Source organism: Coccinella septempunctata, chromosome 4 (assembly GCF_907165205.1).
Source record: "Coccinella septempunctata chromosome 4, icCocSept1.1, whole genome shotgun sequence".
NCBI classification, from domain to species: Eukaryota; Metazoa; Arthropoda; class Insecta; order Coleoptera; family Coccinellidae; genus Coccinella; species Coccinella septempunctata.
The window spans coordinates 24,898,731-24,920,102 of record NC_058192.1 but is presented as its reverse complement, the minus strand read 5'-3'; the positions used below and the strand labels follow the sequence as shown (position 1 = coordinate 24,920,102).

At 36.7% G+C, this 21,372-nt stretch overlaps 1 protein-coding gene across 1 annotated transcript; it reads left to right on the top strand.

Moving 5' to 3' along the window:
- The first annotated feature begins 66 nt into the window (after window positions 1–66).
- On the top strand, window positions 67–19,235 carry LOC123312154 (elongation factor G, mitochondrial). The gene is made up of 7 exons (XM_044896411.1): window positions 67–209; window positions 267–685; window positions 1,532–2,037; window positions 2,450–2,861; window positions 13,483–13,727; window positions 15,386–15,634; window positions 18,504–19,235. The coding sequence occupies exons 1-7, from the start codon at window positions 144–146 to the stop codon at window positions 18,851–18,853; spliced, it is 2,247 nt and encodes a 748-aa protein (XP_044752346.1). The 5' UTR covers window positions 67–143; the 3' UTR covers window positions 18,854–19,235.
- The last annotated feature ends 2,137 nt before the right edge of the window (window positions 19,236–21,372 follow it).

Here is a 21,372-nt window from a genome sequence, read left to right as displayed (position 1 = left end):
TATGTTCTTCTGTGGTAAAATTTAAAATGTCATAGGAATGGTTAGGTTTTCCTAACCTCAGATTGGAAAACCTAATACCTAATTTTCAAACGTGAAAATTTGTGTCTGATAAAGATAGGTAAAATTTAAATTAATTTAACATCATGGCATTTACTCCTAGAGCATCTTATTTGATGAATAAATTCAGAGAACTGAGAAAACTTGGACAGGTAAGGAAATGAATACACACAATACTTCTAGAATTCAATTTTAAATTTTATTTATAGGTTTCCGGTTTCAAATACATGTCTAATTTTTCAAAATATGCTGAACATAAACCAATCGAAAAGATTCGAAACATAGGTATATCTGCCCACATAGATTCAGGAAAAACAACCCTTACTGAAAGAATTTTGTTTTATACTGGTAGAATAGAATCAATGCATGAAGTGAGGGGAAAAGATAACGTTGGAGCGACAATGGACTCAATGGAACTAGAAAGACAAAGGGGTATAACAATTCAATCTGCTGCAACATATACTATATGGAAAGACCACAATATCAATATAATTGATACACCAGGTCATGTAGATTTTACAGTAGAGGTAGAAAGAGCTCTAAGGGTATTAGATGGTGCAATATTAGTACTTTGTGCAGTGGGAGGCGTTCAGAGTCAGTCTCTTACTGTTAATAGACAAATGAAGAGGTAATTAAGTGTTTATTGAGAAGCCATTATATGACATGCATACACAGCCTATCTGTATTGAATATTTTGAAGTTTTTTCAATCCCTGCAACTGATACCTCTCATAATGTAGATAGAGCTTCAAAGATTGATATTCTGATGAGTTACATGGATATTCTATTATCGAGCCTATTATTGTTAGACTGAAATATTGAATCAGAATTTTCCGTCCTAATCCTCCACCAACTGCACAGATTTTTTTTTTCAGTTATTTATTTCAAACTTTATAATGGATTAATTGATGCTACAAAAAATGAATAAAATGCAAAAAGAAATTATAAGTATTACCTTTGTCACATTATTTGAAAAATTGGTGAGGTGAAGTTCGAGCTCATGGCACATTGTCCTTGCATACATTATCGAAAGCTATTATTTGGAGTTTTTTCATACTGGTTCTCTTAATTTAGAAGTCTTTTAGTCTTTTCATATATTTAGGTAAATGTGTGCATTTAAATGTTTTCTTCTTCAATAATTTGTTATCTACATTATACATGGTGAATAGAAAGTGTCAAGCAATATTTCTTGGCAAGATAAAACACCAAAAAATTAATGGTTCTTGTCCAGGTAATTGTCCAATGATCTTATGAACTTTTGTCCTTATCCGCTTTTTAAGGGTGCTACAAACTTTAAGGGCGGCCTGTTATTATTATTATTTGAACCAGGATCGTTGTGTTTTGCTTTCCCCAGTTCATTATACCTATGTATACTAAAAAGAACTTTTTGACAGAATTCAATACACAGATCGCACAATACTAACAATTTTATTGAAATGAAGAAAAAAATGAATGATTTTTTTCATTTTTTCTAGATATAATGTTCCATGTCTGGCATTTATAAATAAATTGGATAGAATGGGAGCAAACCATCTTCGTGTATTATCACAGATGAGATCCAAATTAAACCATAATGCAGCCTTTGTTCAATTACCAATTGGACTTGAGAGTGAATGTAAAGGAATAATAGATCTTGTAGAGCAAAAAGCTATTTACTTTGAAGGTAGTTTTGGTGAAGAATTGAAATATGATCAAATTCCAAAAGATATGGTAGCAGAAAGTAATGAACGAAAACATGAACTCATTGAACATCTATCCAATGTGGATGAACAACTCGGAGAACTTTATCTAGAGGAAAAAGAAATAACTGTAGCTGATATCAAAAATGCCATAAGAAGGACTTGTCTTAAAAGAAGTTTTACTCCAGTGTTTGTGGGCACAGCCTTGAAGAATAAAGGTGTTCAGCCATTGTTGGATGGTGTACTTGATTATTTGCCCAACCCAGGGGAGGTAGAAAATTTTGCTTTGAAGGAAGAAGAAGGTATTTGAATTATTTGGATTCTTCAACTAACTAATAACCTGTTTTCCTATACCTGAAACATTTTTTTGTTAAAATGAATCATTCCAAAACCTGGCCGACTGCTCCATATTAATAATATCATGTATATATTTGGAAATTTTGTACTGAACATTGTCTTGAATACTTATTACTGACTACTAATTTTTGTATTATAATGGCAATGTCGATTTGAAATTCGTTCATATTTTATTTTTCTTCTTTATCTATTTTTGTTCACTTTGTTGGAAATATATTCATTTATATTGAATCGAATACTTAATCATAATTGCTTTCCGGTTACATCAAATGTAATTTGATGAGAATTAGTTGACGAAGTGATTTTTATTGATTATGTGTCTTAATGACTGTATTATTTTAAAATTCTTCCTTCCAGGTGAAGAAACAAAAAAACTCATTCTTGATCCAGCTAGAAACAATTCCAACCCATTTGTGTCTTTGGCATTCAAACTAGAGGCTGGCAGATTTGGGCAGTTGACATACATGAGGTGTTACCAAGGAATGCTCAAAAAGGGTGATACAATCTTCAATGCAAGAACTCAGAGAAAAGTTAGAATATCTAGATTGGTGAGATTGCACTCGAACACTATGGAAGACGTAAATGAAGTATATGCTGGTGACATTTTCGCCTTATTTGGAGTTGACTGTGCTAGTGGTGATACATTTGTTACGAATTTGAAGGATAATATTTCCCTAGAATCAATTTATGTTCCTGAACCTGTTGTTTCTATGTCAATCAATCCTAAAAATAACAAGGACAGGGATAATTTCTCAAAAGCAATTGCCAGGTGAGTTGAATAATTCAAATTTGTGAGTTTTTGAAGGTTTAATGGTATGATGGTCTTTCTGAATTTATATATATATATATATATATATAAATATAAATAAATAATAATAAAGTTACAATATAATAGTACATATAGTGTGTAACCAAATACAGCCTATTGCCGCCTTCCCGTCACCCTCCTCCACACTTCTCTGTTCAGAACGTCCTCAGTATTCAAATCCCGGGCCTCCATTGCCTCCCTGATCGTACCGTTCCAGGATTTCCTTGGTCTTCCCCGTTTCCTTCTGCCAGCAGGAGTCCACTGAAAAATTTGTTTCGGTAACCTATCCTCTTGCATACGACATGTCCGAACCATTTAAGACTTCTCTTTTCTATACGCTGCAGTACCGTCTCCTCTGCCTTCATGATTTGTCTTATTTCGGCATTTGTCCTTCGTTCCATTCTTGATATTCCGGCACTCCTTCTGAGGTAGTCCATCTCCACTGCCTGAATCTTCCTTCTAGAGTCTGCGTTGAGTGTCCACAGCTCTGAGCCATAACACAGCACCGATTCCACCAGTGTAAGGCCAAGTCGTTTTTTGGTTTTGGAAGATATGTGCCGATCCCACCAAAGACTATTGAGACATCCAATTACCTTCTTGCTGTTTTGAATTCTTGTTCTTATCTCCTCCACACCAATGCCGTCTTTATTGATTGTAGCTCCGAGGTACTTGAACTTGTTAACTTGTTGGATTTGTACATCATTATTGATGAGTACCTCAAAGCGAGCACTGGAGTTGATGACCAGGTATTCTGTTTTCTTCAGACTAACTTGCAGTCCCCATCTCTTGTATTCGTCATACAGTCTCTTGATCATAAACTCCAGATCATAGGAGTCTTGGGCTATCACAACCTGGTCATCAGCAAAGCTAAGGGAGAAGAGAGTTCCATTCCCAATCGGCACTCCCATCCCCTTGCATCTTTTCCACTCTCTAAGTGCTACTTCGACATAGGCATTGAAAAGTAGGGGAGACAAGCTGCATCCCTGCCTTAATTAATTAATTAAACCCTTTGTGGTTTTAATAGGGTACGAGAGTCTATGTCCGATTTTCACATACGATTGATTATCCCTGTACAGTTCCTTGATGAGCTTTACCAATCCCACGTCGACTTCCATAGTTTCGAGAGCTTCCCAGATTTTTTTCCGAGGTATGGAGTCGTACGCCTTCTCCAGATCTATAAATGCTAGATGAATTTCTTGATCTACCATGATCTTTTTTTCCATCAATTGTTGGAGAATGAAGAGGTTGTCTATACAAGATTTTCCGGGTGTGAAGCCGCTCTGATCTTCTGAAATTTTATGGCCGATGCTATCTCTCAACATTTTTTGGAGAATTTTACCAAACAGTCGAGACATCGTACTGTTTATACTCAAGCCCCTGTAACAACCGGGATCATCACGGTTGTCTTTTTTGAAGATTGAGACTACGTGAGACACCTTCCATTCTTCAGGTAATTTATTCTGCTGGCAGCATTGATTAAATAAAAAAGTCAATTGACGTATCAGGTTCTGGGTGCCATACTTCAACAGTTCAGCAGGGATGTTGCCTGGACCAGGGGATCGACCATTCTTCATTTTCTTCAGACCTTGTTCTACATCTATTTCATCTATTGATATAGTATCAACACAATCGTCATTCTCTTCTCCAGTCATGAACTCTGGTCGGCCCTCCACTAATAGATCTGCGTAGTGTTTTCTCCATTTTTCCATGTCCATTTTATCGGATATCTTGTCAGTTTGATTGGTTTTTAGTTGTTTTATTGTTCTCCAGACTTCTGTACTCTGTTCCCCTCCTATCAAACTTTCAACCCGTTGGCATTTTCTCTCCCACATCTCTGTTTTCTCCTTCTTAATTGCTGATCTGACTTCTTTGTTTTTTTGTTTATATTGATCCCAGTTTGTAAGTGTAGGATCTGTTAGCCATTTCTGGTAGAGTTTCTGTTTTTCACTTATAAGCTTCTTTATGTTATCTGTCAGCCACACTGGATTGTCTCTTCTATTCTTCCTCTGTTCTTCTCCCAAGACTTCAGCCGCTACTCTCTTCACTAGCGATTTTATGTTCTCATATTCTTCTTCGATATTGTTGGATATATTCACTTCTGCCAGGGCAGCGTCCAGTCTCCTCTTATACAGCCATTCGATACTCTCATCATGTAGATTGCTGAGTTTGTATCTTATACAATCTTCCTTTTTAATTTCCAATTCAAGTGGTTGTGTTGTTTGCGTATTTTTTGATCTCTTATGAAATGGAACTACCAGTTCAGCAACAACCAACCGATGATCGGAACCACAATTTGCCCCTCTCTTCACTCTGCAGTCTTTGACCTTGATTTTAGATATCTGTCTTTTAATGACATAATCAATAATTGATTTCTGCTGTAGAGACGGTCTCTCTCTGGTGTACCGATGAATTAGTTTGTGCTGGAAAAAACCATTTAGAATCTGCAACCCATTCAATTCACATAAATCAATCAGCCTCTCGCCAGAATCGTTCAACACATCCTCTCCAAACTTTCCCACCACCCCACTATCTTCTCTGCTACCTACTCTTGCGTTGAGGTCTCCAATTAATAGTATTTCATGATTGGGCTTTGCATTCCGCAGAACTTTTGATAGTGCGGTGTAATAAGTATCCTTTAGAGCTTGACTAGAATCGTCTGTTGGTGCGTAAGTGCCTATAATGAGTGTTTCTATGCCAAATATATTTAAGGTTACGGTGACAATCCTCTCTGATACAGCAACATAGTTTTTGAAGAAGTTGGATAGTTTTTTGTTTATCAGTACAGAGACTCGTGCTTGAGCCCATTTCGACTTCTCTATTCCTGACCAGATGTGAAGAAAGTTGTCGAGGTATTCGCTTCCTATACCTTTCTTCTTGGTTTCAGTGAGCACCATAATGTCCATATTCATCCTTGTTATCTCTGTGATAACTTCAGATGTCTTATTCACAAAGCTGTTAACATTCCATGTTCCAATTCTCGTAGTCCTTTTCCTAGCCAATGTTCGTCGTAAAGTAATCCTGTCCTGTTTCCGAGGCGTGTTTTGGGTACTTTGAGCACTAAGATGGTTTTCCGAGTAATAGGTAGCTGGCCTATGGCCTCAACCCCCAACCTGGAGGACCAGAGGCTTTTCTGTAGGGACGCCCAGCCTTAGCCGAAAGGTTCCAGTTTTGTGGCGCCAGAAATTCGCCATCGCCCTTTTCCTCTTTGCTGTATAACAGTCACCCACTGACTGCCATACATTTCCAGTGGTCACGCGGTTCTCATGAACCTTCGAGGACGTGGGAAATAGGACTTGCTGGCAGAGCTTATAAGTTCAGTGGACATTTCTCGATTTTTATGAACCTATCCACTTCGGCAATGAATAGGTCCTCGAGATCCTTTACCAGTCTTCGACCACCCTTTCTGAATTTATATTCAGTGGAATATATTGTGTTTTCCATTTTGATGTTCTGATGATTGTTCATTCAATATGAATATCAGTATAATTATCACACAGACACCTATACAAAAAAAGTTATGTTATGAGGAACACTCACCGACTTGTTTATGTCCCATTAGACTTCATATGAGATCGTTTCTAGATAGATACAACTTTTTTTGCACTTCATTTATCTGAACTGCTATCGCATTTTGTAAACTATGACGGCAATGATCTGAAATGTTTCTCATTATAATAAATTATGTGATAGTAGGTTTGTTTTAGCATCAGTACCGAACCGTTCGTGAACGGACGACGCATGCTCAGTCGAAAATGAATTAATGAAACGTTTCCACTGAGCATGCGTCGTCCGTTCACAAACGCTTCGGAACTGATGCTGAAACAAGCCCAATAATTTGGCATATTCATGCATGAATGTATATTTAATGGGTGCTAGATAATTTGAGCCGAAGTATCTTGGTTATTGGTGGGCATTCCTGAAATAGTCCTGAGAGGAGAAAGAAACTTTTGTCAACTAAATAAATACTCTAAAACATGCTATCAGTGGAAACCTATTTTTGAAAATTCTATTTGGGACTTTCTGTTGCCTCAATCATTTCGCAAAGTGTCATTTTACCGCTAGGCATGATCGTAATACTTATATTAACTATGGAGATTTGAACATAGGTAAACTGTCTCCTAAATAATGTACCAGTAGATAATTCATTTTTTGGCCAATGCGCTTGGTCCCTACATAATCTTCTCGAAGGGGTGTAGCTAATGACCAAGGATTCAAACAAACTAAGTCATCAAAGTTTTCACATCCTTGTGTATTCATGATTGAGATTTCACAGGAATAGGATAATGAATGAAATAGCCTTTTTCTTGACTAAAGCCGACGTTTCATTGGTATTTTACAACTTTTTCAAGGCTGTAAAATTTAATTAAAACAGTTTTAGTGGAATACAATGGTAGAAGTCGAGACAACATGAGAAGGAACATACACTTAACCTACACAAACGTCTACGAATAAAATAAATAAACATATAAGTAAGACAAATGTACCTCGAAACAAGTTATACGAACTCACCAAGTCAAACAAAGCTAAATTGAAGATCTTAATATTACGCATTGGACACTATCGTCACCAAAAGCACATAGGTACTACGAGCCAAAAAAACTGAAAGATCTTTTTGAAACATTCGTTCATCGGGCATTACCAGCACCCTACAATATTTATATTCGACTATTATATGAGTGGTTTTTAGCTTAGGCTTTATAACAATTGTATTTTTTGAGAAAGTACTTTTTTTTATATTATTATTCTGAAGTGACTAAGAAAACCAAAACAACAACCTTGTCACAACTGCTCATGCTCACACCCACGCACGTATTGTGGGCTGCCTACACGTTATCAAGGCGGATTAACATTCAATTTGTACCTGTTTAAGATATTTGCGTAAATGGAGCTCAGATTTTGTGTGTCCGTTCTGTTGTTGACAGTATCATTTAATTTGATTTGAATCATTTCGCTGATGTTACGCTTCAACCAATTTTCTTCTCTGTCTAAAATTTTAACATTATCAAAATTGAAGCAGTGGTTGGTCTCAAAATGATGGGATGCCAAAGCAGTTTGTTCTCCTCTTTGTCTATTCTTTTCACCACAATCATAACAGTGTTGTCTAATTCTGTTCTTTAATAACTGTCTGGTTTGTCCAATGTAGGATTTAGAGCAGGAATTGCATGAAATCTTGTACACAACGTTGGAATTTTCAAGTGCCGGTGTTCTGTCTTTCAATTGAGAAAACAACAAAGATGTAGTCATGGTATTATATAAAGCGAATTTCGCGGAATCGGAATATGACTGGACAATTCTTTCCATCTTCAGTGAGACCACTGGAATATACGGAAATCTGAAAAACGAGTACTGAACAGGGGTTCTCGAACGTGAATCAGGCTGATATTCATTGATGATTTTATTAACTAGGTTGGATGGGTAATTATTCATTCGAAGAACCATCCTAATTTTAGACAAATTTTCATCTCTAAACTCAAGATCACTGAGTTTGATCGATCTGAACAACAGATTCTTTATTGATGCAATTTTGTAAGATCTACTGCATTCTGAATTATAGTTAAGTATACGATTGGAACTAGTAGGCTTAGAATACCACTGTGTCTTCATAGATCCGTTGTCCTGCCTGATCACTCTAACATCTAAAAAGTTTAAAACACCATTATTTTCTTGTTCTATGGTGAACTGCCGGCGCGGGTGAAAACCATTGAACACCGATAAAAGTTCATCAGATTTATCTTTGGGGATCCCCAGAAATGTGTCATCCACGTAAATTTCGATTAAGGGAACCACAAAACTCAAACGCCCCAAGCACTCCCTCACAGCCTCCTCCATGACAAGTGCAGCCAAAGCTGGACTAGCGGGATTACCCATCGCACTTCCATCCAACTGTGAATAGTATCTTCCCTGAAAAACAAAATAACTCGAGTCGTAAATGAAATTTATGATCTCCAGAAAAAACTTCTTCGGGGTGTCACAGTATGCAGAAATGTACGGCCAATTCCTTGCTATTATCTTTGTTGAGAGGTCTCTCGGGATGTTAGTGAAGAGAGACACGACATCTAGTGACACCAGTATATAATCCTCAGGAATTTTCGTAGTCTTGATGAAGTTGACAAATTCATATGAGTTCTTCACACTATAATGTGATGTTGAAGTTAAGCCCGACAATATGCCATGAATGAACTTAGATAAATTATATGTTGGTGAGTTGTTACAACTGACTATAGGTCTCAGACTCAAGCCCGGTTTATGAGTCTTACGCAATCCATACAGTTTGGGTGGAACAGAGTTGTGTCTCTTCATTTGTAGAGCCTGTCTGTCACTAATTGCACCAATTGATTTTAAATGATCAATGATTTCATTAGCCTTAGTTTCAAATCTCCTGGTAGGGTTATAGTCTATGGCTTTCTAAGTTCGCTGGTCGGAAAGCATTTCAGTTAAATGCGTAATATACTCATGCTTATCCATTACCACAGTCGATTTTCCCTTATCAGACCTCATTATCAACAGGTTCGGGTGGGCCCGGAGGAAGTTTCTTGCATTCATGAATGCCCCAGCCAACGGACTTCTGCGTTCCAACTGATTGTTCGCTCTATGATAGTAGTTCGTTATGACGTTGGCACTCTGAGTTCGAATGAGGTTTTTTATTTCGTCCTGTACTTGAAGATTTTGCATACAGTATTCTATGTCTTTAATCATGGATGGAATCGGAATTTTCTCCCTCGATGGTGTCAGACTCAGGTTGACAGAAGACAGAATCATCTGTACTTCTTGGGGGATCAGTACATTGGTATAATTGTACAGTGCTTCATCAGAAGCATCGCAGACAATCGGTCTGTACTTGCCAGAATTGCACAGACGCCTGAACTTCATCCTATTCCTTCTTTTTATTGTTTGAAACAATTTCTCATAGTTAACCCCACATCTCCGTGAGAAAGCATCATACAAACCACGGGGAAGAAGGTTCACCAAGGCTCTATAGGTATCAGCGAGTTTAAGCTTTACCCTGTCTAAACTCCATATCGTTATCTTCACTTCCAAGTTCAAAACTGATTTTTGGAATCTTCTGGGGGCTTGAGTCTGAGACCTATAGTTAGTTGTAACAACTCACCAACATATAATTTATCTAAGTTCATTCATGGCATATTGTCGGGCTTAACTTCAACATCACATTATAGTGTGAAGAACTCATATGAATTTGTCAACTTCATCAAGACTGCGAAAAGTCCTGAGGATTATATACTGGTGTCACTAGATGTCGTGTCTCTCTTCACTAACATCCCGAGAGACCTCTCAAAAAAGATAATAGCAAGGAATTGGCCGTACATTTCTGCATACTGTGACACCCCGAAGAAGTTTTTTCTGGAGATCATAAATTTCATTTACGACTCGAGTTATTTTGTTTTTCAGGGAAGATACTATTCACAGTTGGATGGAAGTGCGATGGGTAATCCCGCTAGTCCAGCTTTGGCTGCACTTGTCATGGAGGAGGCTGTGAGGGAGTGCTTGGGGCGTTTGAGTTTTGTGGTTCCCTTAATCGAAATTTACGTGGATGACACATTTCTGGGGATCCCCAAAGATAAATCTGATGAACTTTTATCGGTGTTCAATGGTTTTCACCCGCGCCGGCAGTTCACCATAGAACAAGAAAATAATGGTGTTTTAAACTTTTTAGATGTTAGAGTGATCAGGCAGGACAACGGATCTATGAAGACACAGTGGTATTCTAAGCCTACTAGTTCCAATCGTATACTTAACTATAATTCAGAATGCAGTAGATCTTACAAAATTGCATCAATAAAGAATCTGTTGTTCAGATCGATCAAACTCAGTGATCTTGAGTTTAGAGATGAAAATTTGTCTAAAATTAGGATGGTTCTTCGAATGAATAATTACCCATCCAACCTAGTTAATAAAATCATCAATGAATATCAGCCTGATTCACGTTCGAGAACCCCTGTTCAGTACTCGTTTTTCAGATTTCCGTATATTCCAGTGGTCTCACTGAAGATGGAAAGAATTGTCCAGTCATATTCCGATTCCGCGAAATTCGCTTTATATAATACCATGACTACATCTTTGTTGTTTTCTCAATTGAAAGACAGAACACCGGCACTTGAAAATTCCAACGTTGTGTACAAGATTTCATGCAATTCCTGCTCTAAATCCTACATTGGACAAACCAGACAGTTATTAAAGAACAGAATTAGACAACACTGTTATGATTGTGGTGAAAAGAATAGACAAAGAGGAGAACAAACTGCTTTGGCATCCCATCATTTTGAGACCAACCACTGCTTCAATTTTGATAATGTTAAAATTTTAGACAGAGAAGAAAATTGGTTGAAGCGTAACATCAGCGAAATGATTCAAATCAAATTAAATGATACTGTCAACAACAGAACGGACACACAAAATCTGAGCTCCATTTACGCAAATATCTTAAACAGGTACAAATTGAATGTTAATCCGCCTTGATAACGTGTAGGCAGCCCACAATACGTGCGTGGGTGTGAGCATGAGCAGTTGTGACAAGGTTGTTGTTTTGGTTTTCTTAGTCACTTCAGAATAATAATATAAAAAAAAGTACTTTCTCAAAAAATACAATTGTTATAAAGCCTAAGCTAAAAACCACTCATATAATAGTCGAATATAAATATTGTAGGGTGCTGGTAATGCCCGATGAACGAATGTTTCAAAAAGATCTTTCAGTTTTTTTGGCTCGTAGTACCTATGTGCTTTTGGTGACGATAGTGTCCAATGCGTAATATTAAGATCTTCAATTTAGCTTTGTTTGACTTGGTGAGTTCGTATAACTTGTTTCGAGGTACATTTGTCTTACTTATATGTTTATTTATTTTATTCGTAGACGTTTGTGTAGGTTAAGTGTATGTTCCTTCTCATGTTGTCTCGACTTCTACCATTGTATTCCACTAAAACTGTTTTAATTAAATTTTACAGCCTTGAAAAAGTTGTAAAATACCAATGAAACGTCGGCTTTAGTCAAGAAAAAGGCTATTTCATTCATTATCCTATTCCTGTGAAATCTCAATCATTAAAACAAACAAGATGGGACCAATGTGCTCTGCAGTGAAGCCCTCTCTGTCCTGTGGTTCCGATGTTTTGTTCCCTCTGAGCCTCGGTGTTCAAGTACCTAAAGGAGTTGCTGTCTATTGCACTCTCCTTATTGTCGAAGAGTATCTACTTTGCACTCAAACAACTTGGCTTGAGTTGCGCTGTCACCTGCCACTTAGTTAATTTCGCCTTCAATATCTGTCAAGATTTTTATTGATCCAGTTCATTCCAAGGATATATCTTGCACACAGGGAAATGGCAAAAATCCCCACCTTAAACGCAGTCACAAACCTGCTTAGACTCTAGTCTAGAGTAGAGGTATATGATAAAATTCCCAGTTCCAGAGCTGTGTTTTTTATGGAGCTGTCTGTAAACCAGCAAGGTCTCTGTAGATGGAGATCCTGGTTTCTGGACGTTCATCTCTCCTGGGTGAAACGGTGATTCGGTCTAACTTTTGTTAAGATTAGGTCGAATCCCATGCCCAGCACTTTACTGGTCTCTTTTTCGCTCTGAGTTCGTTAGACACAAAACTGTCTGTCAGGGTCGTTCAGGAAGGTATGAGGTGCTAGTCTTGCCTTTCTACTTACAAATATATGAAGGGAGGGAAGTTTCGTAGCATCTTTCCGTCCGCAGTTGAAGGAATGCCTGTGGAGTTCTGAAAGTTTTCTTTGGGTTTGTTGGCGGTCTGTATAGTACCGCTAGGCAACACTGCCAAGGATGATTCTTGGCGTGATAATCGTGACTGTTTGGCGCAATGCCTGCACTCGTGTCGAATTGCCGCCAATCTAGGAAACTATGTATCAGTGCTTCCTAGATTGTTCCAGGAGCCAGCTTCACCAACATTTTTGCGATACGTGAGATAATTGTACCTAACCAGCGACTTGCACGAAATTGCTACAGAGGTAGGAATATCGTAAGTGATTACTCTATAAATCATTTCGAATTATTTATCGAAAAGTGTCTGCAAGGTGGGTTCCTCATCTGCGAACGGAAGAAAAGGGTAATGAGTCACATTGTTACCAGTGATTAGACGTGGGTACACGTGTGTGCACTCTAAACGAGCAAGCGTAGAGTGAAAAAATTTCTTGCAGCTATTTTGAGGGTTACCGAAGGCATTATGCTTATTGATTTCCTCCATGAGTCTGACGTTCGGTTGATAATATTGCTTGTTGCTGAGGTGAAGCGAAGAAAAAGATGAGGAGTATTAATGCGAAGCGTTATTTTTTTTTTCAAAATGCTCCACCGCACAAGGCCTATTTGACCCGAGAAAAATTGGATGAAATGCATTGGGAAATGCTCAAATACTCTCCAAGTTTTTTCACATGTTTATTCCAATCAAAGAAACATTGGAAGTGTGCAGTAATGGCATCAAAAAACTTCCTACTCGTTGGGGAAAAATGTGTTTATAGAAGCAAAGAGTATAACAATTTTTTTCATAATAGGTCCTATGTATTTTTTAATTCCACTTTATACTTGATTAACGATCATCAAATAAATCTCCACTTTATAGATTTACCAAAGAAGATCCCACTTTTCAATTTTGGTTTGATAATGACAATAAAGAAACAATTGTATCTGGCATGGGAGAACTTCATCTGGAAATATATGCTCAGAGAATGGAAAGGGAATATAACTGCCCAGTAGTATTAGGTAAACCGAAAGTAGCATTCCGAGAAACACTGGTATCACCATGCGAATTTGATTACCTACACAAGAAGCAATCAGGAGGACAAGGTCAATTCGCCCGAGTTACAGGTATGATATTCTTGAATTAGTAATGATTACATGAATCAGCTTCATATTTTCCAATTCACAAATTAGATTAGACTAACGAGTTTTTGACTCGTTCCAATTGAAACCGCAATACCAGATGCAAATGCCGCTCTTGCATTATAGATACATTTAGAAATCGATCTTTAACACATTCACTCTTCGTTTACGTTTCCCGTTTGTCGATAGCAATGGATGAGTCCCGAAATCCCACATCTGCAGCTTGTCTTTGAAGATGTCGCCTCCCAATTATACTAATATTTGCTATTTGCTTCATTTGCTTTTAATTTTAGTTATCATTAGAAAACCAAATACTTTAATCTGGAATCCAAGCTGACTCAACTCGATCAAAACACAAAAGATATTCAGCTCAAAATGAAAAAGTATTAACATGAAGCAGAAAAAACTCAGATGATAAAGAAAACGTTAAATTCATCTATATAATATCTTTATTCGGAAAATATGAAAGAGACAAAACATCAATACATGAAAAAGTATCAAAAGCAGTGAAATCAGAAAACTAAAAAGGGATTTTTTCATGTTCTGTTCATTAAACTCCGTAACTCGAATACACATACAACAATTGAAAGAAAATAAATAAAAATATATTATAACTCTTTCATCGAAACAAACCAATCGAATTTAATATGGAAATTTTGGAACTAGCCAGACACTTCGTCTTGGAAGTGAACAATTTATTCTTTTTGAGTGACGCCTATAAACTAAACAACTATTTCAACATAAAGCTCTCTGAAAAGACATGTATCAACACTAAGATCAAAATTTGCCTGACGTCAATGTTATTTCTTTGATTTGCTAGTTGGGATTTCCTAAGTTAATATTTTAGGTTCACCATTTAACAATACTGAGATTGCTAATTTTGAGGCAACGTGGTCAGATCTTTTAAGACGAAAAATAAAACGTAGACCGTTGTTCTGAACCTTGCCTATGATATACATCTATAATTTGATATGATGTACATATCATATGGTTTAGATATAGTTCGAAATAGATAAAGGATTGGCTGGAAGTTTATTGTATATGTAGTAAGACATGAATAAGCATAGGAAGCGGATTAAGAAAGACTTAGCCTTTATATGATGCAAAAATCCCTAAATTGAGTCAGAATTTTTGAATACATAACGTAGGTAACTCTTATCCGCCATGCATAAGCATAACAAATTGCTACAGGGCCTTCAGGCGCATCAAATGATTGTACCTTTTCCGATGCATGACATTTCTTCTCTGTCAGAAAATAACGAAGTATATGAAATTATAGAAAAAAACTAACTAAAATTGATATACATTTTGTACAGAACTGTTCGATTAAGCCGGAAAGTAATAGTCTTAATTAATAAAGGCGTAACAATGTTAGGTTCCGTGCTGTTTTTCATCGAGGTGATAGTTGTGCTGCTCTGATGAAGTCAAATAATACCGAAACCATGAACCATGAACATTTACTCTTTCTCGATGAAATTGTTGGTACCTGAATGATGGTGTGTTAGCTAGTTGGATTTAGATCATAACATTTGTTTATCTTTATATCATTGGATGTTATGGGTCTGAATTAATTTCGGGTCTCATTGCATTTCAGACGCAGTAACCTTATATCGAGTTTTTACATATTAATATTTTCTTTTCAGGAGTGTTGGAGCCCCTTCCAGCACAAAGAAATACTTTCTTAGAATTTATAGATGAAACAGTTGGTACAAATGTACCAAAACAGTTCGTTCCTGGTGTAAAGAGGGGATTCTTAGCCATGGCTGAAAAAGGTCTCTTAGCAGGACAAAAACTATCAGGCTTAAAGTTCCGACTGATAGATGGTGCCCATCATATTGTGGATTCCAGTGAATTGGCCTTCTTTTTAGCTGCTCAAGGGGCAGTTAAAGAAGGTAAGTAAACGTTCTTTGCAGGCTTACCTTGTAGCATTTCTACATTTTATATATTGCCTAATCTTACCTTTCGAAGGCAAACCCAGCTGGCAAGCACTCTCTCAGGAGGGTGGGACTCCAAGATGTTGTTTGGATACTCTCTAAAAAACCTCTCACATATTCTTGGGATAGTTGTTAATCCTGTCCTCACAGCACCCCACAACAACAAAAATGACCCATAAGTAGATCTTCCAGTTCATGGGACTAGATGACATAAAGTGACCCGATCAAAACTGCTTTTTACATGACAATATTCAACTCAAAACTCTGCAGGCCGGAATAGTCTTTAATTCTGTTACATAGTTACTTCTTAATCATCCGTTCGAACATTAACCCCTGGTTTCACAATACTTAATCAGGGAATTAACGCTTGATTTAAGGATAAACGTCAATTTGTTTTCAATCAATAATTCAATCATAAAGCGTTCAAAATATCCATTGCTTCATTGTAATCCTCAGTGTACCCTGATGAAACATGGACTCTAGAAGCAGATAGGATATGCACTGCAAGTTGTTGGGATGTCCACTTTCATTATATGTATTCTTATTATACTATCTAGTTTTTATCACTCAGCTGATATAAGAAAAGCAAAAGGTAATTCTTCTGACAAACCATGGATTTTCAAACTACTCAAATATACAGACTGCAGATTTTTACTCATGTGATCTTCGTGTAATGTCTTAGCTGTCTTTATAATCTTCTGTATTCTGCTGGCGTTCGTAGTAGCTCATGACCTATTGGGTGTCAGATATTCTGAGCTTCTCCAAGGCTCTCCATATAATAGGAAGATTCCTCGATTCTTCATTTCATGGCGAGCTACCATCCTCAAGAGTTCTTCACTTCTCATTATCCATAGTGCTATTTTCAACATTTGTTCATGTTGTTGGTATTCCAAAACTTGCAAAATCCTGCTTCCCTGCCGATTTTTCTGCAATTTTTTTTTTTCATATTTTCTGAATGCCTAATAAATTCTCAATTCAAATTTGTAAATATAATGGTAATTTTTCATTGATTGCAATTCATTCTATTTAAAATTACGATGGGTGAATAAAATAAACCTTTGGAAAAATTATCCATATTGTCTGTATGGTTCAATGAATACTTAAAGTAAGATATTGAAGTTTTATTTGAGAAGATATAGCAAAGGAGGTGCAATAGGAGAATGGAAGTATCGCCAACCGCAACGTCACACTAGCACGCATTGGCGTAGCTCTCATGAAATTGGGCGGTGCGGAGCAATAAATTCAAATAACTAACTCGTGTAAAAGTGCGTACAGATTACTCTGGGGGACCACGTCATAATGCACATTATTTAAAAATCTAACGAACTACTTTGCGCGGAATCGTTCAAATTGTTCTGACGTGACGAGGGAATGCACGTCCAACGTCATGTCAGAACAGTTTGAACGCTTCTGCGCAAAATCCTATGTTAGATTTTTTAATCATGCGCATTATGACGTGGGCCCACGTCACGTCAGAGTAATCTGTAAGCACCTTTAGTGTATCGCGCACTTCCAACGACGTAGTCGTTGAAGTTATTTTAAATTATCTTCTTTGTTACTTTACCCATTGCCTATGCTACGCTGCTGCTAACGAACCGAGGTCTATAGGCATGACATTGACACCTTCTACGTCATCACCCTTCAACTCTGTTTTGAACACAGAACACGAATAATAATAGTTAATAATAGTAATGGTTTTGAACCATCTTCTTGGTTTTATTCTGTTTATCAGATTTGACGTGAAGTTTTTTTCGAACCATAGACAACATGGATATATTTCCGCATTTTGATTTTCAATTTTCTCAAGGCACTTTTGAAAGAAATTGCTTAAAATGAATGTATTTTAATAGAGAATTGGTTGAGTTTTTAGAAAGGAATGAAAGTATTAATAGTCAGAAATTGTACCTGTGTCATTCAGTTATGAAAACCAGTAAAATCTGCAAGTTACTCGCAAGCTCGCTATGAATAAAGGAATGTTCGACTATTTTGCAGCAATCCGATCCTAGAATCAAATCAAAACAGGCTTTATATCTCACCCAACTTGTATAATAATTCGAACTTCTGAATCGGTTGTTACGTGTAGGCTAAGCCTTTCAGATCTGCAAACATTTTGGCTCTGTAGTCATTATATCCTAAGGAGACTAAGGAGGATGGTATTGACAAATCCGCCGTGGCTGTTGACTCGAGAGGATCCAGGACTTGCTATCCCATATATCTAGATCTTAAGCCAGTAAATTCTGGACACTTGCAACCTATGTATTCGGATGTTTATTTTCCTATCCACGGAGCGTGCATCATATTTGCTTCAGTAGATATTTGTACCGATAGTGTCCCTTCAGCAGTCACACCATTACCCAAATCTCAGTTTGTGGTAGCTGCAAGTGTATTCTGGCATTAGTCGTTGAAAGAACCATGAATCTTTCTGTCTGTGCAAAGCCAGAGGGCAGTTCTTTCGAGCTCCTCCCATTGTTGGGAGGAGGTTATATTGGTTTATCCAAAGTGTACTAAAATATTCAGGGCCAGTAGGTGTTAACCATGATAGTTTTTTCGCAACTTAATCGGGGTGATGTATGGTATTGGCTTTTTATTTTCCTTCAAACACCACACTACATCCATTCTGGCATCCAGAGGAGAGTGGTGGCCGCTAGCCACTTGCTTTCATTGTGTTATGGCATTGCTATCTCAACAGAGAACCCTAGCAGTGTGGTTTCAGGGACCTGTGGTTGTTTCTTGTAAGGAATTTGTGTCTCCCCTTGTAAGCTGCTAGTGTCTCTCTGCCTGTAAGATAAATAAAATACGATCATTAATAATAATTTTTTTGTCTCAGTGTTTGAAAATGGAGCTTGGCAAATCTTAGAACCCATTATGTCTGTGGAAGTGAACGCCCCCAACGAATTTCAAGGGAATGTTATTGCACAGCTAAACAAAAGGCACGGTATCATCACTGGTACAGAGGGTACAGAAGGTTGGTTTACAATTCACGCTGAAGTTCCTCTAAATGAAATGTTTGGATATGCTGGAGAATTGAGATCTAGCACACAAGGCAAAGGAGAATTCACGATGGAATATTCAAGATATTCCCCTTGTATGCCAGATCTACAAGAAAAATTGATAATGGAATATCAGAAATCTATGGGAATTCTTCCTGAGAACGAGAAGAAAAAGAAGAAGAACTGAGATGATTGTGTATGAATAAATTGTAAATATTATTTAATAAGTATTGACTTTTTCAAGTGGGTTTTATGTAAGAGTTTCATATGTATTTTGCAATACATAGCTCTAACTTGACATTGCAAGGCAACATCAAATGCAAAAATATTGTTTATATTCAAAAAATTGTTGTTTTCCTAGAATGCTATAAAACAGAAACCTGTGAATTAAACTGTATTTTGAAATTTTGAATTTATTCTGAATTATCTTCCAGAAAACTTCAGATGATGCCATAAACACAATTCTCTTAATATTACCTTTTTGAAAGGTCTATCACATACAAAAATTTTGTTTATAATATAAACTTTGTAAATAGCGATTTTAATAATAAATAATTATTCTCATGAAATTTGATTGCATTCAAAGGTGGACGCACTTTTAGACGAAGCGATCAGCAGAGTAATTTTTCATCTTCTTCATTAGTTTAGAATTTGAATATTGTATTGATGGGAATCAATTGAGGGAAAATCTTGTTTGTCCCACGGCAACGAACGGTCAGCTGATTTTAACAAATCGTTAGAGTAGACTATTTTTACTTTTGATGTTAAAAAAATAGGTCGAGATCCAAGCATGCCTAATGAAGACGTTCAGGCTATCCAGAAAGTTTGAATTATTTATATACTTGGTCATAAAAAATAAAAATCCCATTCTCAAAGTCACCCAGATTGGGGTAACATTGATAAGTACTACTTTTTGCATTTTATCGCATAGTTTATATCTAAAATATATCACAGTAAGGTAAACTATCTTCTTCTCAGTGGGTTGTTTCAAAAATGATGTATCCAGTTCTAGAGTTTAACAATCCCTCACATCTCACTTGGGTTATCACAGTCTCTCCTAAACATCTACTTATATTAAAAATTTGATATCTGTGAGAACCTAAAAGCTTTTATTGATTAACAATAAATGGTTGAATGTTACGATGTCAACTATTAGAATTAAGGGAAATGGGAAATCCAAAGTGGCACATCATGCATCAAAGTCCCCCATCAAATCAATTTCCATTTTATGGATATTATAGAAGGAAAAGGTGAAGTGTTTGGGTTCATGATATTCTCCAATCAGGAATGGACATGTCATAGAGAGCCTACTTTTAACTACTTCAGTTGTTTCCTGTTCAAGAATATGCAATATGCAGTTCTTCCAGCCATTTTTCCTACCGCGATCTGCGATCAACTCGACCTGCTGCGTTTGAACGCTAATCGCCAGAGACAACAAATAAAACTTCAGAGACAACAGTTGTCTATTCTGATCGCCGAATACCTCTGCTGAAAAGATCGTAATAGCATGATCGCAGTATTAGAATACATTTGCATGGGATGCGTTTGTTTGATCGCTTCACGATCGTAATCATGGCTTATGTGTTCTCCGCTTAAGACATCTTTATCTTGAACGAATTTTTACTTTCCACTGATAAAATTACTTCCGAAATTCAAAAAAATCTAGATCCCGATTGATCAGCGGATGAAATGAATATTGTCAAATTGGGTGATCTTCATAAGCTTTTCGAGTTTGCATTGAATTACATTATTTATACTTTCGATGTCAAAATATACTTCGAATAGGTAATACTTCTTCTGACGAAAATGATGTATTTTTTATTAAATATCTTTGAAAGGTCACATTTTGAAATAACCACTTCAACCATTTCCCAAAAAAAAAATATTTTAAGTACTTAAAAATGAAGAATAAAAATGGGTATTTAAAATTTAAAGCTCTTCGTTTCTAATGCACAAGTTGGCAAGATCGACTGAAATGTGCGTTGATAATAATTAAAGGACAACAAAAACATTATCTTGATGAGATAGACAAAGATGGCTGTCTTGCTGTCTATGAAGTCTGTGACGAACGAGGAAGGTCGTAAAATTTTATGGGATTTTTATGGCCGGTTGCTGTTGAGGGTAGCCAGTAAGTACGCGCCTTGTGATGGCTGAAAATCAACAGCTGTTATTTTATAAACAAGTCATTGTTTTTTATTTTCTAGTAGGCGCTGTTGCCAAATCGTAAACTAGAAACGAAGCGATTTAAATTTTAAAACCTCATATTTGAAGAATGATTTTGAATCGTTTCCGCGGCGCATTCGAAAAATTCATGAATGAAACTCATAAGCATTCAGTTTAAATTTGCATATGCTGTGATAACCCAAATTTAGGAGAATTCCCCATTCCAAGTAAACGTACGTTTTAAATTTGCTGGATATCCTGAACGTCTTCATTACGTAATGAAGACGTTTTATACATATACACATGATCATAAAAAATGAAAACCTCATTCTCAATTGAGAATGAGAATGAATTACGGCCGGTTTCATAATCAAACCTAAAGTCGCTTTAATTTTAAAGCTTCCTTTAACCCTACTAAAAATGACAGTAAAGGAAGCTTTAAGCTTAAAGTGACGTTAAATTCGATTATGAAACTGGACGTAAGTCAGATTCAATTCGGGAGTCCAACTTTTTTTGCATGCTATTAAAAAGTAGACTTTATCG

Excerpts from the sequence above, each read along its gene's own strand:
- LOC123312154 (XM_044896411.1), top strand. The coding sequence starts at position 144 with ATGGCATTTACTCCTAGAGCATCTTATTTGATGAATAAATTCAGAGAA. Across the intron at positions 210-266 it reads AACTGAGAAAACTTGGACAG|GTTTCCGGTTTCAAATACAT; the intron begins GTAAGGAAATGA and ends TTTTATTTATAG. Across the intron at positions 686-1,531 it reads GTTAATAGACAAATGAAGAG|ATATAATGTTCCATGTCTGG; the intron begins GTAATTAAGTGT and ends CATTTTTTCTAG.